Source organism: Borostomias antarcticus (assembly GCF_949987555.1).
Source record: "Borostomias antarcticus genome assembly, chromosome: 21".
NCBI lineage: Eukaryota > Metazoa > Chordata > Actinopteri > Stomiiformes > Stomiidae > Borostomias > Borostomias antarcticus.
Genome location: NC_140254.1, coordinates 14,585,236 through 14,610,235, shown reverse-complemented (window position 1 = coordinate 14,610,235; position 25,000 = coordinate 14,585,236). Strand labels below are relative to the sequence as shown.

At 47.6% G+C, this 25,000-nt stretch overlaps 1 protein-coding gene across 1 annotated transcript in view; it reads right to left on the bottom strand.

The window, feature by feature from the left end:
• Positions 1–25,000, bottom strand: part of col16a1 (collagen, type XVI, alpha 1) — a gene marked incomplete at both ends in the record, with an annotated part of 84,245 nt that overhangs the window by 30,419 nt on the left and 28,826 nt on the right. Inside the window, 18 exons of the mRNA XM_084454953.1 lie at positions 52–87; positions 438–572; positions 868–921; positions 1,148–1,183; positions 3,581–3,706; positions 4,081–4,116; positions 5,049–5,084; positions 7,160–7,282; positions 7,528–7,563; positions 9,214–9,258; positions 11,084–11,122; positions 11,565–11,660; positions 13,071–13,115; positions 14,556–14,618; positions 14,853–14,888; positions 15,747–15,791; positions 16,052–16,081; positions 16,707–16,763. Of these exons, the coding sequence (XP_084311079.1) occupies positions 52–87; positions 438–572; positions 868–921; positions 1,148–1,183; positions 3,581–3,706; positions 4,081–4,116; positions 5,049–5,084; positions 7,160–7,282; positions 7,528–7,563; positions 9,214–9,258; positions 11,084–11,122; positions 11,565–11,660; positions 13,071–13,115; positions 14,556–14,618; positions 14,853–14,888; positions 15,747–15,791; positions 16,052–16,081; positions 16,707–16,763 (1,074 nt within the window). The remainder of the gene's footprint in view (positions 1–51; positions 88–437; positions 573–867; positions 922–1,147; positions 1,184–3,580; positions 3,707–4,080; positions 4,117–5,048; positions 5,085–7,159; positions 7,283–7,527; positions 7,564–9,213; positions 9,259–11,083; positions 11,123–11,564; positions 11,661–13,070; positions 13,116–14,555; positions 14,619–14,852; positions 14,889–15,746; positions 15,792–16,051; positions 16,082–16,706; positions 16,764–25,000) is intronic.

Sequence of the window (25,000 nt, the reverse complement as noted above, 5' to 3'; positions counted from 1 at the left end):
TAAAGGGCTATTCTGTGACGTTTAATAACAAACCTTAAAAAAACAACTTACTTTTTCACCCTGAACACCGGCAAGACCTGGAGGCCCCTGCATTGTAAAAGAGAGAGACAATAGTCAGTATGTCATACACACATGTACGCACACACACACACACACACACACACACACACACACACACACACACACACACACACACACACACACACACACACACACCGATGGATCTGGCTCTATGAATGTGTAGTAATGTCAATGTCAATTTATATAGCACCATTCATACAAATCAATGTAGCACATAGTGCTTTACTGTACATAAAAGGAGAAGGATAAAAACCTAAATCATAAAAACACAGTGACAACAGGGTTTATATTCTAAGCCATGAGTACAGTAAGGGCTGGTGGTGGTGTGTGTTTGCGGTTTGTGGAGGTAGGCTGACCTTTTTTCCCTCTTCGCCCAGGCCTGCTGGTCCAGGGGCCCCCTTTTCACCGGATGCCCCTTTCTCACCAGAGGCCCCTGCTGGCACCTTGAATGAGGACGGGGGACCGCCCGCCTCGGAGGGGGACGGCAGGCACTGGCCACATGAATCGCCCTGGGGAGAGGGACAGGGTCAGGTGTGTGTGTGTGTGTGGGGGGGGTGGGGGGGTGGGGACACTTCACACATGCACAAACACGCACAAACTTCTACCTTCTCTCCCTTGGTACCAGCGATTTCCCGACCGGCGTCTCCCTGTCAAAGGCATGACATGACACACGTTGACGTGACATCGAGCGGAGAGAAACGAACACACTGTACAGCAGACGAGGACCGTAACGGCACGTCCAGTGAGGTGAGACCTGATCTAATCCGCCTCTCTCTCTCGTCTCACCTTGCCGCCCTTGTGTCCGTCCTTTCCCCTGGGTCCCCTGGGTCCGGCGTCGCCCTGGACGCACACACCACACAGTCACAACCATCGCCACGCCTCCGACAGAGCCTTAAGACGGGCCAACTCTTCCAAACTGCTGTGTTTGGAGCTTTTCCACATTTCCAAATTCAATTTCGCTCCAGTCACGAAAAACAATCAAATTCCGTTCCAAAACCGTTTAAAATCCACTTTGGCTGTTGTATGTGAGCCAGTGACAGAGAAACAACCAGAGGCCAGTACTTACCTTTTTACCGTCTGCTCCTTTCCCTCCCTCGGTACCCTGCAAGACAAGAGCGGCATCCTGTCCCGTTACAGGAACCAATCACAAGCGCTCGACTTGGACTCAGAGTCACGTTAACATCTGCCGTCCTAACATCTACTGAGTGGTCGTTGGCGCTGGTGCCGAGTCTCGTCCTGCTCGAGCTCCTGCACCTCTTATGGAACGTCAGCTTTGAAGTAACGAAGCGCGTCTGGTCGTGAGCATGTGACCGAGGGCCCCGGGGCCCCAGATCAGCACCCTGCTGTGGATGTGTGGACCCGAGAGGGACTTCCTGGGTGTGTGTGTCCTACTTAAAGTCCCAGTTAACCAAAATCAGAGATTTGCTTGAAAACACATTCTATGTGTTAGTGATGCATTGCTGATAACATGTAAAAATGGGATGAACCATGTGTAGTACTGAATTGTGAAGTTAGACCAGTTTTGTGTTTTTAACCAGTTTTGATTTCCGGATTTTCTGGGCGGGCTTAAAACGGGTACCGGATGACGTAGAGCGGCGTTCTTAGCATATCCCCGCCCTAACACTATATAAAGCTAGAACGGATTTGAATCTCCGGTTTTCCTGCTCAATCTTGAGTCTAGAATTAGCTAGTTTTAACCAACAGTCTAGAATTAGCTAGTTTTTCTTAGTTAGCAATGCCTATGCATAAATCTAAACGAAAATGCATCCTTCCTGGATGCCAGCAGGAATGGGATGATAAGGTCTGCTTCTTTCACTCCCGAGTATGGGAGTGAGAAGCAAATGGTTAGCATTTTTGAAGAGCCATGGTGTTACAGAGTCTGTCACCGCTAGCGCCCGCCTCTGCAGCAAACATTTCACTCCCGAAAGCTTCTGCATTTATAATATGAGGCTTTTGGGTTTCACGGACTCACGACTGGTCCTGGTGAATTCGGCGGAGCCAACCATCTCCCTCCCCGGCCTCCATTCTCCTCCTGTCAACCATCTCCCTCCCCGGCCTCCATTCTCCTGTCGCATCAACCTTTGGTGCCGACACCGCTGCCTTGTGTGCTTATAGCTTATTAACGTTATAACGTTAGCTAGGTAACGTAAGCAATAGGAAAATACACTGCTATTAATATACAAAATATGTCTTGACATGTATGTGGTAATGTCAGCTATGATGAATTATGTAATCTTAGGAGGAATTATAGCTAACATTAGCTATGTAGCTTGTTTCAGATGGGAGTGTGTATATAACCTTAGTCTAGCTAACAGCTAGCAGCACCGACCAGGCGACCACCCACCAAATAACGTTACGGATGATATATTATGACTATAAGCGTTAACTATACAGAAACTGCCTGCCATATTTGTGGCACCTGATGTGCGTATGGGTTCACCGGTAATGGTGACAGTATATTTCTCCAGCGGGAGACCGGGAGGTGGGAGCGAGGGGGATGGTTAGGTAGACCAGCTGCAGCTGGAGAAAGACGCACCCTCTCCCAGTGAAGCGGTGCTCGGCGGCTACTGGCTGAACATTCCAGTTCTGTTGGATATGAGAGGGAAAGTTGAAGCCGAGTGCTCGTCAGGACAGACTCATCCACTCTCGTTGGCAATGTTATGTGTGAGAATATTCTCACACATAACATTGCCAACGAGAGTGGATGAGTCTGTCCCGATTATCAACTCCGGTAGTACGCTTCTTCGCGCTATCAGCGCTGTTCAAGCCAGTGACTAAAAGGTACATTTAAAACAACTTTTTCCATTGATCCCAAGGGACGACAGGATCGCCTGTTAGGGATAGGAATGGGTCCGGAGGTGGCAGGGAGAAAATAGGGACAGACTCGTACATTCCTCGTTGCCTGTTTTTGTATTTTGCATCTAAGGGCAGTAACACTGGCGCGTTGGTATAGAGTAGCTACAGTTTTACCTGTGTTGTTTGTCAGGAGGTAGGTTAGGAGGAAGCATCTGTGCGTTTGACTCATTAGACAAGTGTAATTTCAACTCCTCTCTGTTTTCACAAAGCTGTGCCTTCCTACCACAAAAGAGACGGCGTGCCAGTGTGACAATATGCAGACCAGAGAACGGTACTATTTGACAGGTTCTTCCCTCCACACCCCCTCCCCACGCAATTGGGTGTGGCTTCGGTGCCTCCAGCAGACACGCCCCCACAGTCTCAGACCAGAGAATGCTGCTGATTTTTAACCGATTTTGAAGCCTTATTTTATATACTTAGCGACATTTTTAATCACTCAGATTTGGCTGGGTGGTTAATGACATGTTTTCCTGTGGTGTGTGAAGCTCATAACAAAAATTTGAACTGGGTTAACTGGGACTTTAAGTCCGGCTCTGTGCTCTGCTGATGTCACCCCCAGACACACACACACACACACACACACACACACACACACACACACACACACACACACACACACACACACACACACACAAATACATACCTGTTCTCCTTTAGTTCCAACTCCAGGCTCTCCCTTCTCAGCCTTCACTCTCAGGGATTCTGACTTGGCGAAGTTCTCGGGCTTGGGGAGTTCTCCCAGGGTGGGGCACACAGCACACGGATCACCCTAAGACACACAAACACACGCACGAGCGCACGCACACGCACACACACACATACACACAGAGGCACACGCGCGCACACACACACACATGCGCACACACACATGCGCACACACACACACACACACACACACACACACACACACATAAATACAGAGGCACGCGCACACACACACACACACACACACACACAGAGGCACACGCGCACACACACACACACACACACACATACATACAGAGGCACGCGCACACACACACACACACACACACACACACACACACAAGGGTATTAGTAAATCCCCAAATAACAACCAAGTAAAAACAGCTTGAGGTTGCATTCAACTCGAATGTCCTCCATTGCCATGAAGCCCAGACTAACCTTTTCCCCTTTGGCACCATCTGACCCCGACACTCCCTGTCAAAACACACAATTGCAGGGAGCCGCATTAGTAAACAACACACCCCAATGAGCATGTCTGCTTTGAGATGTAACGTCTCATTTGGTATCCCTAACGCATCCGTTGGCCACCTGACAGAATGTACTCAAGCTGACCTGTTCATACATGACCTGGGGCTTGGAGTAGGAGAAGAAACAGCCAGAACAGGGTGTATGTGTGTGTGTGTGTGCGCGTGTGTGTGTGTATGAGTGAGAAGCTCGGAGAAGCTCGGTGTGTGTGTGTGTGTGTGAGTGAGCAGCTTGTGTAAAAAAGCTTGTTTTTGTTTCCCAACATCTACCTTGTTGCTTGTACAAGTGGGTGTATTTGTATGTCACCGTGTGTGTGTGTGAGACAGAGAGACAGAGAGAGAGAGAGAGAGAGAGAGAGAGAGAGAGAGAGAGAGAGAGAGAGAGAGTGGTTGGGTGAGCGTGTGTGTTTGTGAAAGAACTTGTGTTTGTCTAATAGCATCTACTTTGTTGTACATAATGAATGTGTATATTTGTATGCTAGAGTATGCGCGAGTGAGCGGTTCTGTGTGTGTGTGTGTGTGTGGTTATAAAAGATCTTGTGTTTGTGTTTGACTAATATCTCTTTTGTCGTACACAATAAATATCTATTTGTATGCTAGTGAGAGTGGGAGTGAGCCGTTCAGTGTGTGTGTGTGTGTGTGTGTGTGTGTGTGTGTGTGTGAGTAAGTAGCTTGGTGTGTGTGTGTGTGTTTGTGTGTGAGTGAGCAGCGTGTGTAAAAAAGCTTGCTTTTGTTTCCCACATCTACATTGTAGCTTGTACAAGCGGGTGTATTTGTATGTCAACGTGTGTGTGTGTGTGTGTGTGTGTGTGTGTGTGTGCGTGTGAGAGCATATGAGTGAACTGTGGGCTGTAAATGAACAGGTGGAGCTTAATACAGTACCTTCTCCCCTGCCTTCCCATCTGCTCCATGAAGCCCCTGAAGAGAGAGGAGAGAGGAGGGGAGATTAGAGGAGGGGAGAGAAGAGGAGAGGAGAGAGGAGAGGAGGGGGGAGGAGAGGAGAGAGGAGTGGATTGGAGAGCAGAAGAGAGGAGAGGAGATGAGGAGATAGGAGGGGGGAGGAGAGGAGATGAGGAGATAAGAGGGGACATTCGAGGAGTAGAGAGAGAGGAGTGGAGAGGAGAGGGAGAAGAGGAGATAAGAGGAGATGGGAGGAGAGGAGTGGAAAGGAGGGGGGGAGGAGTGGAGAGGAGAGGAGTGGAGAGGAGAGAGAGGAGGGGGGAGGAGTGGACATGGGAGAGGAGATGGGAGAGGAGAGGAGTGGAGAGGAGGGGGGAGGAGTGGAGATGGGAGAGGAGAGGAGATGGGAGAGGAGAGGAGTGGAGAGGAGGGGGGAGGAGTGGAGATGGGAGAGGAGAGGAGATGGGAGAGGAGAGGAGTGGAGAGGAGAGGGAGAAGAGGAGAGGAGAAAAGGGGAAAGCAGAGGTAGAGATGGGAAGTAGAAGAGTAAAATGAATCAACCTAATCTCTTAAGATGCTTTCTCTTTCTCTAGGTCTCTCTCCTCTCTTTCTCTCTCTCTCCTCGTTCTCTTTTGTCTTTCTCTTCTCTCTTTCTGTCTCTCTCTTCTTGTTCTCTCTCTGTGCCTCTCTCTCTCTCTCTCTCTCTCTCTCTCATAACTGAGTATGACAGATGGATAGTATTTGAGAGAAGCACTGTGTTCTCTAGTCATTCTCCCTGCAGACAAATGATTGATTGATTCATCCACCCACAGAACAGCTACAGGAAACAGATGAAACGAGAGGAGCCAAATGCACTCATTTCACATGGATGTTGTCTCATCTTTTGTGAGAGAAATAGAGAGAGCGAGAGAGAGAGAGAGAGAGAGAGAGAGAGAGGGGGAAGTGAGAGAGAGAGAGAGAGAGGGGAGAGAGAGAGAGAGACGCTACAATTGAGGGAAGGTTTATAAGGTAAACCAAAATAGAAGCCCATTTCAATGTTTTCCTCAGAGGAGTTGGCATAGAGAACTCCCCAAAATGGGCACTGATAAATCTTTGAGCAGTAAACAGGTCTGTATTTTATCCGGTGTTATTTATGTTCCTACGGAGGACCAGAGGAGGAGGACGTGGGGGAGAACTGTTAGGGCATCCACACCGGGACACTTTTGTTTAGAAGAAGACTGAGGTGGACACTCCTTTCCGTTGCCATAACAACATGCCCTACCGAAAACATTGAACTATATTAAGGCACGTGAGGGTGAGGGTGGGTTATCGCCTCACTCCCGCTCCCTGTTGCTGTCAATTGCAAAAATTGCAAAAAGCACCACAGCATGACCACTGACTTAGATGGATGAAGATAAGAGTAGATAATAGACACACTGTAGATAAGAGTAGATAGACGTAGATAGAGTAGATAGATAGACATACAGTAGATAAGAGTAGATAGACGTAGATAGAGTAGATAGAGTAGATAGATAGACATACAGTAGATAAGAGTAGATAGACGTAGATAGAGTAGATAGATAGACATACAGTAGATAAGAGTAGATAGACGTAGATAGATAGACAGAGTAGATTGAGTAGATAGACATAGAGTAGATAGATAGACATAGAGTAGATAGATAGACATAGATAGAGTAGATAGACATAGATAGAGTAGATAGATAGGCGTAGATAGAGTAGAAAGATGTAGAGTAGATTGACAGAGTAGATAGATGTAGATAGAGTAGATAGACATAGAGTAGTAGATAGATAGACATAGAGTAGATAGATAAGTGTAGATAGAGTAGATAGACAGAGTAGATAGAGTAGATAGAAAGGCATAGATAGCATAGATAGATAGACATAGATAGAGTAGATAGATAGGTGTAGATAGAGTAGATAGACATAGATAAGAGTAGATAGACATAGACAGAGTAGATAGATGTAGATAGAGTAGATAGACATAGACAGAGTAGATAGAGTAGATAGACATAGATAGGAGTAGATAAACATAGACAGAGTAGATAGATGTAGATAGAGTAGATAGACGTAGACAGAGAAGAGCACCAGCTGACCTGCGGTCCTCTCTCTGCGATCCCTGGCGGTCCTGGTTCACCTTTAGGCCCCGCCTTCCCTGGGAGGGCCACCATGTTCACCAGGTCCCCATTCAGGACAGGACACACCTCGCACGGATCGCCCTGTGAATCACACACACACACACACACACACACACACACACACACACACACACACGCAGACAGACACGACGCGCGCGCACACACACACACACACACACACACAGACAGACACGCGGGCACACACACACACACACACACACACACACACACACACACAGGCGCACACACACAGAGTTGTCAAACACAAAGACGACAAAATGAAGGGGAGACAGACTTACCGACAGGTCATTAAAGGGTTAACTCACCTTCTCTCCTCTAGACCCCCCTGGTCCTCTGGGACCCTGGAAACACAACACAACTACATCAACACAACACAACTACATCACTACACAACACAACTACACAACACCACTACATCAACACAACTACATCAACACAACACAACTACATCACTACACAACACAACTACACAACACCACTACATCAACACAACTACATCAACACAACACAACTACATCAACACAACACAACTACATCAACACAACACAACTACATCAACACAACACAACTACATCAACACAACTACATCAACACAACACAACTACATCAACACAACACAACTACATCACTACACAACACAACTACATCAACACAACACAACTACATCACTACACAACACAACTACATCAACACAACACAACTACATCACTACACAACACAACTACATCAACACAACACAACTACATCACTACACTACACAACTACATCAACACAACACAACTACATCATTACACAACACAACTACATCAACACAACACAACTACATCACTACACAACACAACTACATCACTACACAACACAACTACATCAACACAACTATATCAACACGACACAACACAATTACATCACTACACAACACAACTACATCACTACACAACACAACTACATCACTACACAACACAACTACATCACTACACAACACAACTACATCAACACAACTACATCAACATGACATAACTACATCACTACACAACACAACTACATCACTACACAACACAACTACATCACTACACAGCACAACTACATCAACACAACTACATCAACATGACACAACTAGATCACTACACAACACAACTACATCAACACAACACAACTACATCACTACACAGCACAACTACATCAACACAACTACATCAACATGACACAACTAGATCACTACACAACACAACTACATCAACACAACACAACTACATCAACACAACACAACTACATCAACACGACTGGAAACACAACACAACTACATCAACACAACACAACTACATCAACACAACACAACTACATCAACACAACACAACTACATCAACACGACTGGAAACACAACACAACTACATCAACACGGCCGGCTGCTGGTTGTGACCACAGACGTCATGGCAGACCAGGGTCCAAATGCTACTTCAAATCTTTTCAATCTGTGCCCGATCCTTCTTGTCTGGCACAATGGAACCAACAGTGGGCTGTTCCCAAAAATGCCACCCCTGCCCACCTGAAACATTTGAAATCGTTTACCTTGATTTTTTTGGACACTCGAGGTAGACTCAAGCAAACGATCAGGCAATTGAAACGATTTCAAATAGTGTTTTGACCCTGGTCTGGGTCATGGCTCAGACAGTATTAGTACTAGTCTATCGCACCCCCCAGATTATTTATAGCTACAGTAGAGCATGTACATAACACCCCCATGCCTTACCTGTACAGACAGTATAACACCCCCCAGGTTATTCATATCTACTGTACATTTATAGCAAGTACATACAGTAATCCATCCATGTTGGTACCTTTATTCATAAAAATTTGTATAGCTTTGTGTAATTTATACATTGTGTATTATAATTATTACTAATCTTTAGAGCACATCATGGAGCCGGCAGTAACATTTCACTGTACTTTTTTTTTACACATGACAAATAAAATGTGAATCTGGTGTAACTCACAGGATGGCCAGGCCCACCATCGTTCCCTGGTGTCCCAGAATCCCCCTGGAGCAGGAAGAGAGGGCGTGAAACGTCATGGTAGGTAGTCTACAAATCTAGCGTAACTTGCCTGCTACCGTACGTACAGTAATGAGAAAGGCTGGACACAAATTGCTCGACTGTCATTGATAAGGCGTGATCAAGTCTGTCATTGATAAGGCGTGATCAAGTCTGTCATTGATAAGGTGTGATCAAGTCTGTCATGGATAAGGCGTGATCAAGTCTGTCATTGATAAGGCAAGGTGTGATCAAGTCTGTCATTGATAAGACGTGATCAAGTCTGTCATTGATAAGGTGTGATCAAGTCTGTCATTGATAAGGCGTGATCAAGTCTGTCATTGATAAGGCAAGGTGTGATCAAGTCTGTCATTGATAAGGCGTGATCAAGTCTGTCATTGATAAGGTGTGATCAAGTCTGTCATTGATAAGGCGTGATCAAGTCTGTCATTGATAAGGCGTGATCAAGTCTGTCATTGATAAGGCAAGGTGTGATCAAGTCTGTCATTGATAAGGCGTGATCAAGTCTGTCATTGATAAGGCGTGATCTAGTCTGTCATTGATAAGGTGTGATCAAGTCCGTCATTGTTAAGGCGTGATCAAGTCTGTCATTGATAAGGCGTGATCAAGTCTGTCATTGATAAGGTGTGATCAAGTCTGTCATTGATAAGGCGTGATCAAGTCTGTCATTGATAAGGTGTGATCAAGTCTGTCATTGATAAGGTGTGATCAAGTCTGTCATTGATAAGGCGTGATCAAGTCCGTCATTGATAAGGCTTGATCAAGTCTGTCATTGATAAGGCGTGATCAAGTCTGTCATTGATAAGGTGTGATCAAGTCTGTCATTGATAAGGCGTGATCAAGTCTGTCATTGATAAGACGTGATCAAGTCCGTCATTGATAAGGCGTGATCAAGTCTGTCATTGATAAGGCAAGGTGTGATCAAGTCTGTCATTGATAAGGTGTGATCAAGTCTGTCATTGATAAGGCGTGATCAAGTCTGTCATTGATAAGGTGTGATCAAGTCTGTCATTGATAAGGCGTGATCAAGTCTGTCATTGATAAGGCAAGGTGTGATCAAGTCTGTCATTGATAAGGCGTGATCAAGTCTGTCATTGATAAGGCAAGGTGTGATCAAGTCTGTCATTGATAAGGCAAGGTGTGATCAAGTCTGTCATTGATAAGGCGTGATCAAGTCTGTCATTGATAAGGCGTGATCAAGTCCGTCATTGTTAAGGCGTGATCAAGTCTGTCATTGATAAGGTGTGATCAAGTCTGTCATTGATAAGGCGTGATCAAGTCTGTCATTGATAAGGTGTGATCAAGTCTGTCATTGATAAGGCGTGATCAAGTCTGTCATTGATAAGGTGTGATCAAGTCTGTCATTGATAAGGCGTGATCAAGTCTGTCATTGATAAGGCGTGATCAAGTCTGTCATTGATAAGACGTGATCAAGTCCGTCATTGATAAGGCGTGATCAAGTCTGTCATTGATAAGGCAAGGTGTGATCAAGTCTGTCATTGATAAGGTGTGATCAAGTCTGTCATTGATAAGGCGTGATCAAGTCTGTCATTGATAAGGTGTGATCAAGTCTGTCATTGATAAGGCGTGATCAAGTCTGTCATTGATAAGGTGTGATCAAGTCTGTCATTGATAAGGCAAGGTGTGATCAAGTCTGTCATTGATAAGGCAAGGTGTGATCAAGTCTGTCATTGATAAGGCGTGATCAAGTCTGTCATTGATAAGGCGTGATCAAGTCTGTCATTGATAAGGCGTGATCAAGTCACATGTCAGTGTGTGATCTGATGGGAGATACTTCTACAGGTGTTCTTACCCGCTCCCCTTTAGGTCCCCCCGGTCCACCAGGCAGGCCCTAGACACACACACACACACACACACACACACACACACACACACACAATGTCATTCCGTTTGTTTTTTTATTTACTTTTCCTCTATAATTGTCTGGCTGTGTATTATGTCTATGTATGATGATACTCAATGTCTACATTGTCTTTGTCTGGTATGGGGGGGGGGGGGGGGGGTTGTTTGTTGTTTTTTCATCTGTTTGGCCTATTTGGGCCTGTTTGTATATTGTGAAAACAATAAGAACAAGAAAAAATAATAACTAAGGCTGCTTCTGCTTGTCAAATCTGACCTTCCCAGAAGATACCAATACTAGCTGCTACCTACAGCAGACTATAAGAGTGATGATTCAACCACCAACATGGATTCATCGTCTTCTACAGTAGATCAGTGGAACGTTCCAGAACTCCAGATCAGTGGACCGTAGTAGAACTTCAGAGACTACTTACAGGTGGGCCCGGTCGGCCGACCCCAGGCGGTCCAGGAAGACCGGGCTTCCCTGGTTCTCCTGCCAGGCCTTCTGGACCCACGAATCCAGAGGAACCCTGTGAAGACCAGGTCATAGGGGTTAAAGGTCACACGGACTGGCTCGTTGTCTGGAACAGCAACACAACCACTCAGGACAGGACTCGGAGCGTTAAATATCATGGGCTGTAGTCTCCCCTCCCCTCCCTTCTATCTACTATCTACCGTCTTCTATCTACTATCTACCGTCTTCTATCTACTATCTACCGTCTTCTATCTACTATCTACCGTCTTCTATCTACTATCTACCGTCTTCTATCTACTATCTACCGTCTTCTATCTACTATCTACCGTCTTCTATCGACTCCACCAGAATGTTAGGAAGGCTAAAAAGATTACAGCTGATTCCTCTCATCCAGCTCACCATTTAATTAATCTGCTCCCATCAGGAAGGAGATACAGGAGTATTAGATGCAGAACAACTCGCTTCGGGGATGGCATGTATCCCCAAACCATCCGGCATCTGAACTTGCACTAAAACTACCTCAGGCGTGCCTAGCACCTGCTGCACGCTGTGTGTGTTTGTACTACTTGTACTGTACAAACCCACATACACTGCACACAACACATACACACTGTATAGGTTGTGTGCTGTTTGTTTTGATGGTTGTTTGATGTGATGAACGAATCTGACACACAACTTATTGTTGACATGGCAAATAAATTATTGAATTGAATTGTAGAGGTTAGAGGTCTCACACACACACAAAAAAATATTATTTATTTATTATATACAATTTATTATCCTCAATTTGCATGAGCCGATAGTGGTCGGTCGGTGCCCGCACAAGGTCAAAGTTGAAATAATTTGAAGTTTGAGAGCAAGAACTCTATAGCTGAATTTTGCGCCAATCTGAGTGCGCAAACCACCCTTGCGGCCCCTTGCACTTGCGGCCTGAGGCCTGAGCACTTAATTGACGTCAGCTGGAAGGCCAGAGGGTGCAGGGCCGTAAATTAAAAATGTTTGCAGCATATGGATTTCAAGATAAATGTTGTGTTATCGGAAAATGTCATAATTTATGTGTGATGCACTCGGATCATGACTCGGATGCACTCAAGCACTGTGTCACATGAGACGCGGTGGACTGTGGTTATTTTCTGCTCCTAAGTCCGCGAAATTGCAGACTTTCGGTAAGTGCGGTTAAAGTGCGCAAAATGGCGGCAGTGGCGCTCTTGTGGACCTAGCAATTCCGTTTTGGGACTACCCTGAGCCCTTGTGGACTCTGCGGGAACGCGCATGTAAGGCCACAAGGCCACGAGTGCTCTGCACTTTCGCCTAAGTACGCGATTTGGGATTCAGCTTGTGCATTGTTCCATGCAGCTAACAAAGTAGTCCTTATCTAAAACCAAAGCTGATCTGCACCTGTCTTGTGAAAGGCCTTGGTAGTGTTTAGTGTTGTAAGTACAGTATCCTAACAGTACACACTCACCTTCTGTCCTTTCGGACCGACCACACAGATGCTCCCGGATCGACCCTGCAGACGGCCAGACATGGTGCTCAGTGACATCATCAGTCATCGTCATCACTCACGAAGGACAAATCCAACTAGACTGACAAAAGCGTCTGTTCTCGAAAGAAGCATTTTACGGCCAACATTTGAATCCAAATCAATTCAAACGGAAAGTTACATTAATATTTCCACACAGCTTAAGAAAATCCATCCTTTGAAGCTGATATTTGCTAACTAATATTCCCTTTTCTTACAAAGCTGTGCACCCAGCCATTACGCCTAAACCGGGCTGAAATCCCACAGTGCCTACACACAAATTCCCATTTATCGCTACTGTCAAAACTTCCCATGCGTGTGCATCCCGCCACGCTGAACCAGGGAGATTAAAAGGTCTGCAGCAGGCTGAATCAGCGGCTGTCTGGGAGAAGAAGCCAGTCAATGAGCCAGGCATTGATTCCCTGGGCTTTGTTGTCCCAGCCTAATCTAACAGGTATTAGGCAGACTTAACACCCAGAGAGGAGAGGAGGAGGAGGAAGAGGAGGAGAAAAGATATCGCTGTGAGTCTGGGCTTAAAGAGTAATGCTCTATAATTCCTCTAAACGCCCTCTCTTAGCCTGATATCACACTATTGCTGTGCTGCTGGAATGAAACACTGATATGTAATGATGAGAGAGAGAGAGAGAGAGAGAGAGAGGGTAGAGAGAGTGAGAGAGAGAGAGAGGGGGAGGGAGAGATAGAGAGTGAGAGAGAGGGGGAGTAGAAAGAGTGAGAGAGAGAGGGGGGAGATAGAGAGAGAGAGTGAGAGGGGGGGTAGAGAGATAGAGAGAGTTAGAGGGGGGGGGTAGAGAGATAGAGAGAGTGAGAGGGGGGATAGAGAGATAGAGAGAGTTAGAGGGGGGGTAGAGAGATAGAGAGAGTGAGAGGGGGGATAGAGAGAGAGAGAGTGAGAGGGGGATAGAGAGAGAGAGAGTGAGAGGGGGGATAGAGAGAGAGAGAGAGTGAAAGGGGGGATAGAGACAGTGAGGAGGGGGGTAGAGAGATAGAGAGAGTGAGTAGAGAGATAGAGAGAGTGAGGAGGGGGTAGAGAGAGAGAGAGAGAGAGTGAGTAGAGAGATAGAGAGAGTGAGGAGGGGGTAGAGAGAGAGAGAGAGAGAGAGAGAGAGAGTGAGTAGAGATAGAGAGAGTGAGGAGGGGGTAGAGAGATAGAGAGAGTGAGGAGGGGGTAGAGAGAGAGAGAGAGAGAGTGAGTAGAGAGATAGAGAGAGTGAGGAGGGGGTAGAGAGATAGAGAGAGTGAGGAGGGGGTAGAGAGAGAGAGAGAGAGTGAGTAGAGAGATAGAGAGAGTGAGGAGGGGGTAGAGAGATAGAGAGAGTGAGGAGGGGGTAGAGAGATAGAGAGAGTGAGGGATAAAGAGTGAGAGAGGGGGGGGGGGAGGTAGAGAGAGAGACAGTAAGAGATACTCACATCCTTCCCTGTGTCTCCCGGCAGACCCTGGAGACCCAGCTCTCCCTTCTGCCCTTTCTCCCCCTGAGAGAGACGGGGAGGAAAAGAGACCATATTTGTTTTTAAATCAGGCACTGAATGACGAAAGCTGATACAACACCCCTACCATGAACACAAACACAAGCACACACACACGCACAAACACACGCACAAGCACGCACACACGCACACACACAAGCACGCACACACACACGCACAAACACTAGCACGCACACACGCACGCACACACGCACACACACAAACAGGAACCACATTTACCTTATGTCCCACAGCCTCTCCTGAGTTGACAAGCTCCTGGAGAGAGAGAGAGAGGGAGAGAGAGAGAGAGAGAGAGAGAGAGAGAAAAGAGAGAAAGGGGGAGAAAGAGAGAAATGGGGAGATAGAGAGTGAAAAGGAGAGGGAGAGAGAGAGGAGAAAGAGAGAAAGGAGAGAGACAGAGAGAAAAAGCAGAGAGATAGAGAAAGAGAGAGAGAAAAGGAGAGAGAAAAGAGAGAAGGGGAGAAAGAGAGAGGCAGACAGAGAGAAAGAAAATAGAAAAGGAGAGAGGGAGAGCGAAAGGGAAAGAGAGAGAGAGAGAGAGAGAGAGAGAGAGAGAGGGATAGAATGGCAATTCAATGGACAGTAAGGATACAGACGTACCACTACACCACTGTCTGGTGCATACCAAATAACACATCGACCAGCCAGCGCCCCAGATAGCCAGAGATCAACTTCAACAGACTAGACTCTTAAAGGGACAGTCCCCCCAAACTTACTCAGGCTAGTATCACTATAGTATCTTTATGGTATCTGAATGTTTGTTGTTTCTGTAATTCTGTTTGGTCTGCCCATGTTTTACTGCCGCCGCTTGTTGTTGCCATGACTGTTATGTGCTGTGTCTGTCTTAATCCTGCCACTGATTGTGATGCCTATATTTGTGTACTTATCTTGTCTTTTTTTAAATCCTGTTCCTTGTTCTACCTCTTTTTTTAAATTTTATTCCCCACCCCCATCCCCTAGGGGGCCTTTACCCCCACCTAGGCTGTTATTGTAAATAAGAGTTGCTCTTAATTAACTTGCCTAACAAAATAAAGGTTGATGATGATGATGATGATGATGATCTTGGACATAAAGTGAAATGTAGTTTAGAATTACGAGGGTGTTAAAACTCACCGACTCTCCTTTCTCACCCTTCTGACCCCTAGGCCCCTCCGAGCACTGAGACAGAGAGTTAGAAAACAAAAGTTATAATGAATGACTGGGTCCGCTGACTCGGCGCATGGTTGCTAGGCGTTCTGGATGCGCTGGGCTACAGACGCCCAGGAGACAGGAATGCCTGGGAACGCTGGAGGTAGTAACTCCTAGCTGAGGATATAATGAGCGCCAGGGAGGACAGGCATCCCCCCCTGACATGGAGCCAGCCTGTCAGTGTGAGATCATGGGTGATGTGGTCGCTGTTATGGGACTGGTTTACTTACTGGACCTGAGGACCCTGAACAGCCAGGGCCCTGGGAGAGAGATAGAGAGAGAGAGAGAGAGAGAGGGGAGAGAGAGGGGGAGAGAGAGGGGGAGAGAGAGAGGGGGAGAGAGAGGGGGACAGAGAGAGAGAGAGAGAGAGGAGAGAGAGGAAGGGAGGAGAAAGACGAGAGAGAGGGAGGGAGAGAGAGAGACAGATCGAGTTAGACAGAGAGAGAGGGAGGGAGAGAAAGAGAGCGGGAGTGAGAGAAGAAGAGATAAAGTGATCACTTTCGGTTATGTTAAGTGTTTGGCAAACTGTCTTTATTATAGAGACGCACTAATGCCAGCTTGGCAGACAGATTTGTATGTTGGCCAAACTCACATAAGGCAATGGAATACAAATATCTAGGTATCCAATTCAACAGCATCAGTGTGTGTGTGTGTGTGTGCGTGTGTGTGTGACTGAGTGATATGGTGTTCAGCTCACAGCGTGTCCAGACGAATTCAAACTGATGTCACACATTCCACCAGTATAAGTCGTGGCACGCGCACACACACACACACACACACACACACACACACACATCCTCACTGCTGCTGCACATGTGTCTATGTTTGTGTATGTGTGTATGCGTGTGTGTATGCGTGTTTGTGTATTTCTGTGCGCTTCCTTACCTGATCCCCTTTCTCTCCCTTCAATCCAGATTGTCCATCATATCCACGAGTGGCAAGCTGAAACAATCAAACAAACAAATAAACAAACAAAATCTTGATAACAAGCCGCTTCAATGCGCTCTCCAGACATTAAAGGCTGAATGTGTGTAGGTGAACTGCTACAGAAACAGGTGGACATGCTCTATGAAGTACAACTCTTAATTAATCACTGGGCTGTACTTCTATTGAAGCTATGAGTGGAAAGGAAACACTCACATTGTGCTCTTCCTTGAGAAGGATACAACCAGCACACTACAGAGACAAAGACATGACGTGTGTTATGGTTCCTCATGTCTCTGTCATGTCTACAGTCAAGTATGTCGAGCACCATTCTGCTTAATGCTCAAGAAGAGACTGACCGGGCCTGGACCGATGCAGTTCCTTGCACCACCAGAGAGTGGCGGTGTTACACCATCTAAAATGCACCCCTGCACATTATTTTAGAAAGAAGTTAAGAGGGTATTGGAGTCTCTTTAGCGCACGCGCACACACACACACACACACACACACACACACACACACACACACACACACACACACACACACACACACACACACACACACACACACTCTCATGGGAGAAAGAGACCTATAGAAGCATCTGAATCTGCACAGCTATCGGAACCACTAGACCAGCTGCCACTTCTTTGCAGGAGGGCACACACACACACGCATGCACACGAAACACACACTAGCTAGAATATCATGTATAATAACTTCTAACTAGCTGAAGCATCTTCAACGGAAGCGTGTAATTAAGACAGAATCTACCCCCCGCTGTGTCAAGCCGTCCTACTCTCACGACGGGAGCTCACTAGGAGAGTAGGAAACCGCAGCCAGACAGGGGAGAAAATCTTCCTCTTTTTTCCTGTTTTCTCCTCATAGCCTTGTAAGACACCCGCCGTGAGTCTATCAAAGGCTGGCACGGACAGCAAGGTTTCGGTGCCGCCTCGTCCCGGAGTCCTGGCTCTCGCCCCGCCCTAGTCTGTCATCCCCTCGGGCACCGGACCAAGTCCCGTTCTCCGCTGAGGCCGTCGGCGCGGCCTGGCCAAGGTTGACCGTTTAACGATTCCACAAGCTTTACTATCCATTTTATGTGGGACAAAAAAAGAATCTCCTCTGGCTTCCATGGCTTGTAAAACTACAGCAGTCAGGACGGGTTACAGGATGGGTTACAGGTACTGTAACAGTAGTGTCAGTTCAAAAAAAGGTCAAATACGGGCTATAAAGTATTTTTCCACAGGCTCACAGTACAGGGAGATGATTGGCTTCGCAGAGACAGACTGTTACTTAAAGACATTGGCCCTCATTTATCAAACCGGCGCACATTCTATCCCATTCCATCGCACAAATGATGGTACGACTGCGTCCACGTGTGATCTATCAAACAATCGTACGCCACCAATCCCATCGTACGAATGATCGGGCGTTGATAAATGTGGCAGCTGGAATCTATTGTAATTAGAATATCACGCCCCTATATATTCTGGGTTCAGAGGCCTCGCCCCTAGAGTTCACGACATGGACAAGCGGAATACGACCAAAAAGAGAAACTTCTCTGAGGCTGACGTAGAGGTTTTAACCTCTCAAGTGCAGTCTAACCAACTGGTGCTTTTTGGTAGCCTCAAAAGTGACATCAAAGGAAGCAGGAAAAATGCGGTATGGAGAGAAATCACTGCTGCGGTGAACAGCGTTTCTGTGGCCAATCGAACTCCAACAGATCTCCTACATCTTAACATGACAGTAGCCTATGGACTGTATAATATAGTATCATGATTGCTCATGTCCCAATCGTTTTACATGAAGGTGAAGAAAAAATGGTCCGATTTGAAACTCGCCACCAAAAAGCGTGTTACAGCGCTCATAAATGAAACCATGAGAGAGGGCTTGAACGAGATTAACGACACCCTGAAATCTCAGAAATAACAGGTAGGCTAACAAGTAGGCTATCTCAAAATATAAGTGAACTTGATTTTAGGCCCACATCAACAAAAGGCGTTGATGGCAAACAATATATTTTGCCATAGTCTGCATTTTTGGACTGCTGACTACGCAGAGTCTTAGATGCCAGTCAGATTATAATTTTAGTATTTTCCGATTTGCGTGATGGAGTCCGGTAGGTTAGGTTTAGAGGCTAGCTCCTCTCTTCTCGGACAGTTCTAGGCTATAGTCTAAGAAGTATACGACTATCTCAAAATAAAAGCTAAATTATTCTTTGACCAAAATCCTGGTTACCCCATCAATTGAAAACAATATTGGAAAATACCAATTTATTTTAGGGATCTGTGACGAGGCCTTAACAAAATATCATAATTTGCCATAGGGTAGGCTACTTATTTTAAAGTGATGAACAGGCCTATGTGGCTGCGCTTAGAAGCCAGCCAGGATCAGTCTGAAACTTGCGTACACGGTCTGAGACTTGACGTGAGATTTGATCGCAGTGTCCGCTCACGTCCAAATTGATAAATGCCGAACTTGGCGTGGAAATGATCGTGCGCCCAGTTTTCTGTCGTACGATCGCTTAGTAAATGAGGGCCGTTGTCTGTGTTGTGACAAGCTCAATCGTACCTCGTTAGCTAATTGGTTAATTGGCAGAGCGGCTGTGACTGTGGTAATCATGAGAAACGCTCCAATGTTGAAGTGTCAACCCGTGCTGCTGTACTGTCATGGTCGGTGTGCCGTAGCCTGTCTGTTCCCACGCGAGGAAAAATCACCAGCCTACGGCTCGAACAAAGCTCACAGCGTGTGTGCCGTCAACATCTTCAAGGTTCTGACACGCTCTAAGCGACATAGAAACTTTAACCTGACGGCCACTCAAACAGTCCTTTACAGCACAAAAACACATATAGGCACAAACACACGCACGAGAACATGCTAACTCACGCACACACACACACACACACACTTGGAAGCGATCCAGATAGAGAGGTTTCAGCCCGCCTCATTAAACCGGGCGCGGCTGTAGGGGGCCTCTGGTGGCGCCTGAGCTCAGGTGCTAGCCTAGATTGAGGGAATCACGGGAGGTCCATTAGCCGGCTCATACCGCGGCGCCGGAACCAACCGTCTGGAGTTTTGTACACTATTTGTGAACAGGATTGTCGGGGGATGACAAAAATTAATAAGCAGCAGCAACTCCCGATTGAGTCTCCGTGCATAATGCTGTGTAAATCAGCATTCAACAGTCAGTGGCTGCTAAAATGTATTCATTTAATGTGTGTGTGTTAGTGTGTGTGTGTGTGTGTGTGTGTGCGTGGCATCTTTTAGATGTTCTGTATCCCTTGCAACCCCTCTCTCCTTCTCTGCAGCAGTACATGTCACTGTCTTGGTATTTGGGTCATCGTCTCAACCGTATAAACAAATACTGGGCTCTGATTGGTTCCTGCTGCCTCCATATACAGTAGTTTTCCTGATTGGATTCCAGTGGACAGAAACAGTAGTAAAACAGGATCAAGAGAGAGAGAGTGTGTGTGTGTGTGTGTATGTGTGTGTGTGTGAGAGTGTGTGTGTGTTCCTTACTTTCCCATCCAGCCACTTGGGGTCGAGAATCTCCTGTAGAGAGAGAGGAGGACAGAGAGAGAGTGAGAGAGTGAGAGAGAGAGGGAGAGAGAGAGAGGGGGAGAGAAAGAGGGAGAGAGAGAGAGGGAGAGAGAGGGGGAGAGAGAGGGGGAGAGAGAGGGGGAGAGAGAGAGGGGGAGAGAGAGAGGAAGAGAGAGGGGGAGAGAGAGAGGGAGAGAGAGAGGGGGAGAGAGAGAGGGAGAGAAAGAGAGAGAGAGTGGGGGGAGAGAGGGGGAGAGAGAGGGAGAGAGAGAGGGGGAGAGAGAGGGGGAGAGAGAGAAGGAGAGAGGGGGAGAGAGAGGGGGAGAGAGAGGGAGAGAGAGAGAGGGAGGAGAGCAGGAAAGGGAAGAGGATGGTAAATATGTGTCAGGTTTGCTTTTCATTCCCATCACATCAGATTTCAATCTTGAGTTCAACCTCACTGTCCACGTGTGTGTGTGTGTGTGTGTTAGTGTGTGTGCGTGTGTGTGTGCAGTGGCCGTCAGTTGACCCGAGGCTAACGGCGGTCAGGGTAAACATGGACCAGAGGTCTTCACGGCTACAGTTGACTGGTCTCACCAACACGCGTTCAGACCTCAACTGGTTTCACCGACGCGTGTACAGACCTCAACTGGTTTCACCAACCCGCGTTCAGACCTCAACTGGTTTCTTCGACCCGCGTTCAGACCTCAACTGGTTTCACCGACCCGCGTTCAGATCTCAACTGGTTTCACCGACCGGCGTTCAAACCTCAACTGGTTTCACCGACGCGCGTTCAGACCTCAACTGGTTTCACCGACGCGCGTTCAGACCTCAACTGGTTTCACCGACCCGCGTTCAGATCTCAACTGGTTTCACCGACCCGCGTTCAGACCTCAACTGGTTTCACCGACGCGCGTTCAGACCTCAACTGGTTTCACCGACCCGCGTTCAGACCGAACCCCGTGGCGGTTTCACCGTGATTGCATCAGCGTCTTCTGGGGCGCCAGCCGCGTGGGGGGAGAGCGCCCACATGTCACACTCCCGGGGATAAGCGCCGCGCTCTCCGTCCACGACAATCGAGAATGAAAGGAGGAAGAGAAAGAGGAGAAGAGGAGGGACAACGGAGAGTTGTAGCTTATGAACCCTGAGGCAGACGGAGACGGAGGAGGAGAGAGAGAAGAGAGAGAAGAGAGAGAGAGAGACAGAAGGGAGAGAGAGAGAGAGAGAGAAGAGAGAGAGAGAGAGAGAAGAGAGAGAGAGCGGGAGAGAGAGAGAGACAGAAGGGAGAGAGAGAGAGAGAAGAGAGAGAGAGAGAGAGAGGAGAGAGACATAAGAGAGCGAGAGAGAGAGAGAGAGAGAGAGAGAGAGAGAGAAGAGAGAGAGAGACAGAAGAGAGAGAGAGAGAGAGAGAGAGAGAGAGAGAGAGAAGGTAGGAAACGAGAGAGTTAAAACAGAGAGGGGAACAGAGAGTGGGACAGCTGAATTGGGTTAGTGTGGGTGAGGGAGGGAGAGAGAGAGAGAGAGAGAGAGAATTTTGAATTTTAAAAACCCTTTATTAATAATTCACACTAAAAACAGACAATAACAACAACCACAAACGTCAATACCAACAAAAATCCGTACACACTCAAAAATTAAACACTAACACTCCATCCTGCACACAGCATAAGGCCCCCCCAACCCCCCATACACTCATAAACATCGCCAGGTCATTGGTCATCCGGTAGAAATCAAACTCCACTCTCAGGCGCGCGGTCATCAACCCCTTACACATCGCCACCGGATCAACTGACCCCCCCACCCGCAATGCAATTCCTCCTCGTCTTCCAGATGGACAGCTTCGCCACGCCAAAAACCATGTTCAGCAGTACATGAATCCCTTTCCTCCGCACAGAGTACCGTGGACCCGAAATAAACACCTCAAATGAAAAGGTCACCCCCAGCCCCTGACACCAACCCTGAAGAAGCTCAAAAAGCCCCCCAAGCCTAACACAGGTAACAAATAAATGCTCCAACCGCTCCCCCTGCCCACAGAACGGACAGCCCTCCCCCGTACCAGGATCCATGTGCGCCAGATACCTGTTAGTAGCTATTGCCCCATGCAAGACCCTCCACTGGAGATCCCCCGTTCTCTTATCAGTGGGTGGCTTGTACAGGGACCGCCAGCAGCCTTTCGGGGAAAAGTCCCGACCAAAAAAACCTGCCCACCTCGAGTCCCTCATCGTGGCCAAAGCCCGCAAGTGTGCGAATTTCACACAAGTGATGTAGACAGCCTTCTTGCTGCCTGCTTCAAATCTTCTCAGCTCAGGGGTCCGGAATGTCAAAAATCTCCCTCTCTCCTCCTCCCACTCCCCAACAGCAGGAGAGACTGAGAGTGAAGGGAAGGCCCAGTCACGTCCATCCCGCCACTGTGCCAGACAGAGACCATTCTGTACATACGCCACAAACTCCTCAGACAGGGACGAGATGACCTCCGCCACCACTTTCCCCAGCAGGCGTACCGATCGAATCGCTGTGGTTTCCCCCAGCTGATCAACAGGCGTCCTCAAAAGATGCCCCAGTTTAAAACAGCCTGCCTCCCCCAGCCGGGAACGCAGACTAGGGGAAGCGAGAGTCTCCGCTTTAATGAGGTCAGACCCATAAAGGGGCTCCTCAAACAGCCAGGGTCCCGCTCGCTGCTCCGGATCACGCCGCACCGTGAAAGTTCTCCAGGCCACCAACACCGACCCATAAAAGGGGGTCAATCCCGCCAAGTTGACCAAATCAGGTTGGAAAAGGAACAGCTGTTTGTCCAACCCCAGACTCCCCGCCCTCCTCAGGAGCAGCTCCGCGGTGTCACGCCAGCTGGATGTAACCTTCTAAACATGGCCAGCCTCTCTGAACCCACATTAGGTGCATACACATTAACAAAACAAAATGTTGTTTCCCCTATTTCAGCCCTCACCATTTGTACCCGACCTGGTACTATCTCTGTACTAGAAATTACATTGGCATTGCCAGTGACACTAGGGGAAAACGCTATAGCAGTCCCTGCACTAACATTAGTCCCATGGCTGAGGAAAAGGTCCCCCTCCCACCGATTGAAATAGGAAAACACCCTGTGAGACACAAACATCACTTCTGAGTTTTACGCCTTCTGCCTGGAACCTTCTTCCCACTGAGCAAAGACACGTCTAAAAGACGTCTTTTAGATGTCTTTTTTGTCTTTTTCGGACGTCTAAAGACATCCAATTAGGAGCCAGAATGAATTTTTCTTAGATGTTCAAATATTGAACCCGTTTTGCACGTCCACATACGTCTTAGAGGGGTCCAAGCCAGACGTTTGAATATTGAGGGGTCCAGCAGACGTACAAATGGGGTTCTGGACCGACGGACGTTATTAAGACATGATCTGAACGTCTACCTGACGTCGCGTGTTTGCAGGGTTAGGTCGTCTTAATCTAGTCACAAGCTTCTTCAGCCTAAAACGCTTTCTCTCATCTAACAACTGCAACCCTAAGATCTTGCTCAACACCGTAACAGATTTAATAAACTTCTCAGTGTCTGGAAAATAATCCTCTACTTTGACCTGCTTTCCAAACGTTTCATCAAGAAAATCATTCACTTCCTGAATTGTATACAAATCCTGTGAGTATTCCGAGCCTGTCAGTGACACACTATCTGAATCAGAGTCCATCTCATCGTCACCAGTCTGACTCTCTGGGACCGGCTGCTCAGCTGCCTCCTGGCCTACAGTCACGCTCTGGCCCGGCTCAGCGACAGCAGCCGCAGCCCCACCCACCAAACCGGCGCTACTGTCAGTAGGCTCAACTACACTCTCAACTACCGTCCCCATATCCCCCCGCTGGACATCCCCCTCAGCCCGCTCCCCCGTTCCATCCTCCCCTCCTTCCACAGACTGACTAGCCTCCTCCGACCCTCTAGTCTGCTCCCTCCCTCTTACCACAGACTCAGTCTGAGACTGACTAGCCTCCTCCGACCCTCTAGTCTGCTCCCTCCCTCTTACCACAGACTCAGTCTGAGACTGACTAGCCTCCTCCGACCCTCTAGTCTGCTCCCTCCCTCTTACCACAGACTCAGTCTGAGACTGACTAGCCTCCTCCGACCCTCTAGTCTGCTCCCTCCCTCTTACCACAGACTCAGTCTGAGACTGACTAGCCTCCTCCGACCCTCTAGTCTGCTCCCTCCCTCTTACCACAGACTCAGTCTGAGACTGACTAGCCTCCTCCGACCCTCTAGTCTGCTCCCTCCCTCTTACCACAGACTCAGTCTGAGACTGACTAGCCTCCTCCGACCCTCTAGTCTGCTCCCTCCCTCTTACCACAGACTCAGTCTGAGACTGACTAGCCTCTTCCGACCCTCTAGTCTGCTCCCTCCCTCTTACCTCCCTCTCCCTCCCCACCGCACCCAAAACACTTCGATGTTTCGGAAGAAACAAAAACCACATAATCAAAGTCATCTACCCTCACCTTGAAAACTAGGCTCAGCTCCTCATTTCTATTATTGAGAATCATCACTTGTCGCCTATAAGAAACAACGTGTCGCAAGAACGGCCTAAACCATATACCATATACCAAAAGGAAAAAGCTGGAAAAGGAAAAGGAAAAAGGAAAGAAAACCCCAAACACACCGACCAGCGCTCAGCTCACTCACCCACCACCAGCTCCCAGAGATAGAGAGAGAGAGAAGAGAGAAGAGAGATGGAGAGAGAGAGAGAGAAGAGAGAGAGAGAGAGAGAG